The 8,145-nt window shown below is 35.0% G+C and overlaps 2 protein-coding genes across 4 annotated transcripts; both read right to left on the bottom strand.

Annotated features, from left to right (window-relative positions):
- Positions 1-1,448: 1,448 nt before the first annotated feature.
- Positions 1,449-2,809, bottom strand: LOC126755513 (uncharacterized). Its single transcript, XM_050468150.1, has 4 exons — positions 2,659-2,809; positions 2,429-2,598; positions 2,174-2,364; positions 1,449-2,108 (listed from the first exon to the last, which is right to left on the bottom strand). Exons 1-4 carry the CDS (start codon positions 2,702-2,704, stop codon positions 1,676-1,678), a joined length of 840 nt encoding a protein of 279 aa, XP_050324107.1. The 5' UTR covers positions 2,705-2,809; the 3' UTR covers positions 1,449-1,675.
- Positions 2,810-4,193: 1,384 nt separating this feature from the next.
- LOC126755512 (uncharacterized) lies at positions 4,194-6,999 on the bottom strand. Of its 3 annotated transcripts, none has more exons than XM_050468147.1 (4): positions 6,817-6,999; positions 5,075-5,259; positions 4,839-5,023; positions 4,194-4,768 (listed from the first exon to the last, which is right to left on the bottom strand). In XM_050468147.1, the coding sequence occupies exons 1-4, from the start codon at positions 6,911-6,913 to the stop codon at positions 4,354-4,356; spliced, it is 882 nt and encodes a 293-aa protein (XP_050324104.1). In that variant the 5' UTR covers positions 6,914-6,999; the 3' UTR covers positions 4,194-4,353. The 3 variants fall into 3 exon arrangements, with proteins under 3 accessions (XP_050324104.1, XP_050324105.1, XP_050324106.1); XM_050468148.1 differs by having other exon boundaries at positions 6,800-6,894; XM_050468149.1 differs by lacking the exon at positions 6,817-6,999 and adding an exon at positions 6,538-6,757.
- Between the last annotated feature and the right edge of the window lie 1,146 nt (positions 7,000-8,145).

Here is an 8,145-nt window from a genome sequence, read left to right as displayed (position 1 = left end):
TTTGTACTGAGGCATTTTTTGATTTCTATTTTCGAGAAACTTCAAAAAAATATGTGAAAAAAGTTCAATGCAACTACGATGTTCAAGAACCTTGTTAATGATATTTTTTTGCTTTGACATAAGTATTTTCGAAGCAGTTAAAGCTCTACGTTCATTGTTGTCTAGCTATTTCTTGATGAGGTCATGTCGGATTCGCAGGAAATTTTAAAATTGATAAGCTTGTAAGCAAGAACTCTTCATTTTGTTGAGACTGCGTTGAGGGCATGTGATTGTTTCTTTGTACTCTTGGGGTACCCATTCGGCAGCTGGGTATAACACAAGTTCAGCGAACTCAAAACAATTACCGTACTAGCGCGATCGAAAGGTTTTTTCTATATGAAGGAGTTTTTCTTGCCACTAACATCAATGCGAATGGCTTTTTTTAGTATGAGGAAACATCGAAAGCCAGAGTGTGGGATTTTAATCCGCTAAACCTAACCTACTTCTATCGCATGTGTCTCCGATGGGACCACTGGACTAAGCATTACTTCATGGGACTAGACGAATGGCTATGATAAATATTTTGTTTGTCGAAGTCCTCTCAGTAATTCCTTCTTTATATTCCTGGTTTTGCGGGACTGTAACGCTTTCACTCAACCAGGTATTACCCCAGCTTCGGACTTTTTTGTCTTAGAAGATGTGTGGTGAACTCAGATATTTTTTTTCATGTTTTAGAGGTTCAAGCATCCTAGCTCTAACGCTTTCAGCCAACCAGGTATCACACGGACATAGTCGTCTTAGCAGATTTATGTTGGTCACAGAGACTTTTTTTTCGGAGGTTCAAACATCTAGGCTCAACGGTTTCAGTCAACTAGGAGCTACCCAGTTTCGGACTTGGTCGACGTAGAAGTTTTGTGATGGTCTCAGAGATTTCTTTCAATATTTGAAGGTTCAAGCACCTAGGCTCTAATGTTTTCAGTCAACTAGGTACTATTCAGTTTCGGACTAAGTAGTTTTAGACGATTTATAATGTCTTAGCGAGTCTTTTCAATATTTGAAGGATTATTTCGTATTTCGGAGATTCAAACATCTAAGCTCTGACGCTTTCAGTTAACTAGATGCTACTCAGTTTCGGACTTAGTCCTCTTAGAAGATATTCAATGGTCTCACAAAGTTTTTTTTTTCAAATCTTAGAAGTTTATTTCGTGTTACGGAGGTTCAAGCATATTCATCCTAAAGCTTTGTGTCAATCAGATACTACCCAGTTTCGGACTTCGTCGTCTTAGAGGACTGTAAATGGTCTCAGTGAGTTTTTTCAATATTTGACGATTTATTTCGTATTTCGGAGGTTCGAGCTTCAGTTCCCGACTTGGTCATCTTAGACGATTGCTGATGATCCCATAAAACTGTCATGTGATAAAAATTGAAGCAATTTTATTGGTTCGCAATAAATTTTTACTTTCATTGAGTACAGTGTGAGTTTACATTTAAGATCTTCAAGGACACAGTTTAATACTTTTTTTTTTAATTTTGAACTAGTTTTTATAATTTTTTTATATGTATTGTTTTGTAAATTTTAATATTTTTTCTTTCAATTTTGTGTTTTATATATATTTTCTTTTCTTTTTTTAATTTTAAATTTTTTTTTAATTTTCGCCGCCTCTTTGAACTTTATGCCTCGAGCTGTGGCCGATCTTTAATATTGCACATACCACTTCAACAGCTTGTCGTATGACTGCAAGTAGTTTTCCACCCGATTTTTCAAGCGCAAAGTGGTGAGTGGAAACTTGTTCACCGCTAAGTTGCCGTAATAGTGTTTGTGGTAGAAATGGCACCAACGCGCCGGCTTGAATTTACCCAACTCACGCAGCCGGCTCGAACGCTTCAAACGATTATACTTACAATTATTCAACTCTGCTAGTTCGGCATTCATACACGGCCGACAAAGGTCCAAGTGCACGTCGAAATTGTGATAGTAATCGCCGACTGGCTGAGTTTGGCATTTAAAACACCGCGACTTGTTTTCATTGCCACAGAAGACGGCGTAGCCTGGTATTACGTAACGCTGCTTACCGAAACCCATCTCGACTGGCTGCATGCGTCGTCGATACAGATAGTAATCGCAAGGTCTGTGAGGAAAACGTTAAAAAAAGTATTTTATATTTAGTACACCAGCAAATCATCCGACTATTACGATGGTCCGATGGGTTTGCCCGATGGCAGCCTAGATCTAGCATCGCTGGTATTAAATGGATAGCTCATTTTTGCAGCTGTTTGGGGTCTCTCATAAACGTAGGCATTCGGTGCGGGATATTTTGATTCAGGTGGTAACTTGAAACGCGGCGAACGATTAGCCATAGCGGTATAGCCACGATTTGAGGGATACTAAATTGCGCAAATTTACAAATCGTATAAACTTTTACCGTTATCTAAGATATATATACATTACATTGTGCAACAGGCCATATTTATAAGTTGGTGTCTCAAGTTGTTCCCTTATGATGAACTTCACTCTTGCTCTTCTTCTTTTATCGCGTGTCGACTTGCGTGTGAAGCGTTCCGTGCCGGAGCCGAAAGCGATTTCGGGCTTTTTAAACTCAGCAACGACATAAGGAAATTCTAATGATTATTAAAATTATTAGTTAACATTTAGGTTAGGTTGGAAAAGAGAGTTTTTACCATTTATTTTGTTTTCTAGTTCTAGTGCTGCTTCCGCCGAAAACATTGAAAGTTTATAAAGTCACTCTAATGTTTTGAGAGAAATATCTGATCCAAAAATGTGCGAAATTTGTAAGGCCAGAAATTGGAAAAAAAATTCGTACAATTTTCTTTTAAGCCAAACAAAAGAAAACACAATTCTAAATTAATTTTGAATATTGACACATAACGGATGTTTGATTTGATGGGAGATGCCAGATTTAAGATATCTTTTAAAATAAGAAATGGTGATCTCAGATCGCAGGAAGCCGCAAGTTACATATCCTTCATGTGTTTACAGTAATTCTCTAAAATTTTTAAAAGCTTTTCATTTTAAGTTCAATAAGGCTATTTTGGTGAGCTTTAAAGCTTTATTCTTTTTTGTACTTACAGAACCTATCTTGATATTGAATAATATATGCTTAATATAAGAAGCCCCATAAAGCACATTTTATTTAAGAACATTCTCGTAGCTAACTTTCACTATTTTAGAGCTTTAATGCTCTCTTTTAGGTCATATGAGTTACTTAGATCAAATCGGTTTGTATCGTCCAAAATTTCTGAGTTTATATGCCTTGCTGAGGTCGTAAAAGATAAAATCAATAATGACCCGTAGAGCTTTCAGTTGAAAATACTCCTGAGATGAAATTTGTTCACCACAAAGTTTGACAACCCTAGTATACAAAATATCTTTGTTAGAGCTTTCATCTTTCTTTGATCTTCAGTGCTTAATTTTTAGTACCTGAGCTTTTACAGATTTTGTGCTTTCGGTTGGAAATATTCCTAAAAAGAAATTAGTTCTCATAAACGTTAATATGCATAAGTATTTAAGCGCTCTATGGAAGAGCTTTCATGATTTTTGATCATATTTATGTGCCTTTCTGAGGCTTTGTGCTTTCGGTTGGAAATACTATTGCAAGCAAAATTATTCTCAACTAAGTTTGATACCCTCAGAATTAAAAAAATCTTTCGAAGAGCTTTCATCTTTAATCTTCAGCACTTAATTTTGGAGACTGAGCTTTAGCTCGCCTTGTGCTTAAAGTTTGAAATACTTTTAAGCTGAAAGTGAGTTTCATAACCCTAGTATTCGAAAGCTCTAAAGCTTTCATAACTTTTGGTCATTTGAGCTACTTTATGCATATTGGAGTGTATCGTCCAATATTTACAAGTTTATATGCCTCGCTGAGGTCGTAAAAATGAATTTCTAGCAATCAATAATGACTTCTTGAGCTTTCGGTCCTTTCGTGCTTTCAGTTGGTACATGCTGACTTGAAAATTATTCGCAGCAAAGTGTGATAACATTAGTGTTCAAGAGTTGTTTGGAAGAGCTTTAATTTTTCCAAGCTTTCGCTACCATTTTTCTTAAAAATTCTTACCTTGTAAAACCTGATCTTCAGCGCTTAATTTTGTGCTTTCAGAAGAAATTTGTTCATAACAAAGTTTGATAACCTTATTATGCAAAAGCTCTTTGGAAGAGCTTTCACTGTTCAAAGCTTCCGCTAACTTTTTCTGAAACATTTTAGTTTTAGTTTAAAAAAAATATTTATTTATTGCATTTATAAAGCACTAAAATGCTTTTATTGCTATACAGAGCTTTCTTAAATTCTTTATAAAAGATTACGATTTATCTCTATACATATGTATGTAGCACAGAGTTACATTTCGTGACGCCACGTATCAGCGCTTCTTAAACATGTAAATATAATTCTCCGTTTTGATTTTATACCGCAATGTCGATGTGGGCATATGTTGTATGGCCGCTGTCGTACCCTGATGATCGTGAAAGAAGTCACAGTACCTTACCGGGCGATATAGACTCAATTCGGTGCGCATGCGTGCACGATAGAAGAGATCGGTGGAGCAGCGCTTCAACATTTTCAACTGTTTGTTCATGCAGCGACGACACATATCCAAATTCAATTGGAATTGATGGAAATAATCGCCGACCGGAGTTTTATTGCACTTGGAACATTTTGCGATATTCACGGGTGTGCAAATAACGGCAACAGCTGGCCAAATTATGCGTCGCGAACCGAAAGCGGAGCATATGTTGAGACTGGCTCGAGGTTGGTCGGCCGCATAATCGGCTGGACTGCAGAAACCAATAAAGGAAATGTATTTTATAATACAACATTAAAAGTAACGGTATCATTTTAACTCACCATGGTGTTACGAGTTTCTTTACTTGAACACGTTTCGTGCCAATATTGAATGGGCGTGCGGCTTGTTTGATTTTCTTCTTCGGTTCGACATTATAAGCGCCAATTGGGGGAAAGCGTGATATATCAGTGGGCGGTAGGCGCGGCAATTTACTAGCAAACGATGAATAACCATACGCAGATGGATACTAAAGAAGGAAAAATGATTTCAGAAAGGAATTAGACAATAGTCAACTCACTTTCTTATCTAAAGCCTCCTTGCTGTGCACATACTCGAATGGACCGGGAAAATCACGCACTTCACCTTGTATTTTGCGCATGAATGACGAGAGACCTGGTCCCGATATAGGCAACGTAATACGCTCCATGCAAGATCCGAAGGCAACACGTGGAATTTCTGGCGGATTCACCACATAAATAAAGCCTAGTGGGAAGAGAAGGAGGGAACAGAGATTTATAAATTTATATATTGCAATATTTTGAGCATAAATGAGCTTTTGCTTTTGTTACTACTTCGAGCTTGAATAATTTTCGTTGAATTTGAAGGCAGGTGAACTAAAGTATGCTTTCTGAGTGAGCTTAAAAGCTTTCATTAATCATTTCTCATTATGTCCTCAAAGCTGAATAGAGTTTCGTTTCTACTGTATTGAATTTAGCGGTCGTTTTCGAAAGCTTTTACGTTTTTTAATTCCAAAAAGTTGTACCGAAACAGGAAAAATTCAAGATTACTTAGTATTAATTGTTTTTCTTTTAAGAAAAATACAATAGATTCACGTTTTTTTTCTAAAAAAAAAAGCTTTTGAGCTTTTGTAATTTTAATTAAAAATAACGGATAGAGATCGCTATCGAGCATAGAACCACGTTTAGTTATTAATGTCATGAATGAATTTGCCATGAGTAAAATTGTGAAATTAGTTGTGTATTTTTAGAGTTTTTCTTCTAAGGAGCTTTCATGTGACACTTAAGAGCTTTCAATTTGTTGAATAGATGCGATGGCTTTACTTAAACGCTGAGATGTGTGTTTTTTATAATTTTTCTTCTAAAGAGCTTTCATTTGACCCTAAGAGCTTTCATTATGCTATATGTTTTTTTGAAATTCCTTGAATGGTAATTAAATTTTTCAAATGGGTTGCATTTTATTATAAATCCAAAATTTAATACTCAAGAATTTTTGTTTTAAAGAAAAAAGCTTTTAAATTTTATAAATAAAATTTCACAACGGTGAAGTTTAAGTTTATGAAATCTCACTTTTGATTTATGAATGCGATGATTATGTACATTCATATTCATTATTAGTTGTGCATTTATGTAGTTTTTTTCTAAGCAGCTTTCATTTGACATTTAAGAGCTTTCACTATTGCTAAAGCTTTTTTCGAATTCCCTGATTGTTAATTATTTTTGAATTGGATTGTGTTTTATTATACATAGATACACAATTTAATCCTTCAGATTTTTTGTTTTAAAGAAAAGAGCTTTTGATTTTTATAAATATGATTAAAAACGGTTAAGTATAAGTTTATATTTTCAATTCGTGTTCAGATAGGTATTGAGCATAAAATTTTACTTTTCAGTTATGGATGCGATGGTTTTATTTAAACGCTGAAATTAGTTTTACTATAATTTTCATTTTTGTCTGAGGAGCTTTCATTAGAAACTTAAGAGCTTTTAATTTGTTGGATAGAAGAAATGTGTTTATTCGCACGCTGAAATTAGTTGTGTGTTTATAAAGTTTTACTTCTACGGAGCTTTCATTCAACACTTAAGAGCTTTCAATATGATGGAGCTTTATCTTTCACTTTCACCTTTACTGTTCATTACATTTTTTTGTAAATTTCTCTTTAATTAATAATCACAATCCTATAATTTCAAATTTATGTAAGCTTATTAAGCTTCCACTCCAGTGAAATACTCTTATCTCTTCAACTAAACCTAACAAACTAAACTTTTAAATTAAATAATATTACATCTTGAATCAAATTACTTTTATCCGCTCTCGCCCGCGCTGTTATCAATTGCGTCTCGCGTCGTTGCGCCCTCAAGGCCTCTCGCTCGAATTTCGTTAACTTTTTAGCAAACATAGCGCCACCACTGTCAAAAACGAACTAACGCTTAGCAAGTGCTTTAGCTAATGAAATAACTGTACGCATTGCAACCAATGAACCAAGCGAAATTAACGGCCAAATAAAACCGTCGAAGTAGGTCACCCATGAGGAAAAGCGCGTACATACAGTGCAAAAATAGTATATATTATATATTCATAAGTGTATGCGTTCAGTGCAATTAGCCACCCGCAGGCATATGCTCACGCAACAGATTTTCGCACGCACATCCTTTTCCAATATTCATTGGCAGTTTAGACAATTTATTGTTTCTCCTGCCTTTATACTTGATACTTTAACTGTATATACTCGTATGTATGTATGTATGCCTGTTTATATCTACTTCGCCGTAAATATATTGAAATGAATAGGCTATTAATCGTCAAGTCAAAGCGAAGGAAATTTTCTGGTATGAGCACTCTCTTGCATTATATATTCAATTATATGTAGGTGTTCCTAAAGAGGAAAGTCGATGTTGTCAAATTTGATTATAGATTCAATAGAACGCACTATTTTTGATAGTCTAATTCAATTGAATTGATTGAAGATGTTTCCTACGAGGATTGCCGATTTTGTTGTCTATAGGTGCCATAGAACTTTTACCTCGATTTTGAAACAACCCAACATTGACGTAGTTCATCGTCACTGCAGGATATTCCGACGTAGATAATTTCCAAAAAATACCAGACATTGGAGCTTGAAAAATTTTGTACTAGAACTTGAGTCTCACTTGACACCTATCCCAAATATTATGTTTAAGGGAACTGGCATACAATTTCAGTTAGATCCGAAATCGGTCTCAAATTACTTATGGATAAAGGTATACTTCCTTATATGTAGAGGTAACTTCTTATAGACTTACAAGTATATGACTTTTAGACTTGCATAGCTTTCGAAAACATATCCCTATCAAAAGAAAAAAAAACAAAAACCGAAAACAACTAAAGTTCTAAAATGCATCGATCCAGAGATATGATAGCTTTATGGTGAATGTTGGAAAACTGCTTTTTATATATACAATCCATCAATGCTCCATTTTGTAATTTTTATATTTTCCTGCGTTTCAAAGTCCCTCAAGGCTAACGTCTATTCAATTTAGTTTCCTTTTTTTTCTGTCTTTCACTTTATAGCGTCTCCCTTTCGCTTAAAACTTACCTTCCATTGTGTTAATTCGTGGACTCTACTAAAAATAAGTTTCTACAAAATAAAAT

The sequence above is a fragment of the Bactrocera neohumeralis genome, chromosome 4, assembly GCF_024586455.1.
Source record: "Bactrocera neohumeralis isolate Rockhampton chromosome 4, APGP_CSIRO_Bneo_wtdbg2-racon-allhic-juicebox.fasta_v2, whole genome shotgun sequence".
In the NCBI taxonomy this organism is placed as follows: Eukaryota; Metazoa; Arthropoda; class Insecta; order Diptera; family Tephritidae; genus Bactrocera; species Bactrocera neohumeralis.
Note: the sequence above shows the minus strand (reverse complement) of the source record. Positions and strands in the feature narration are given on the sequence as shown.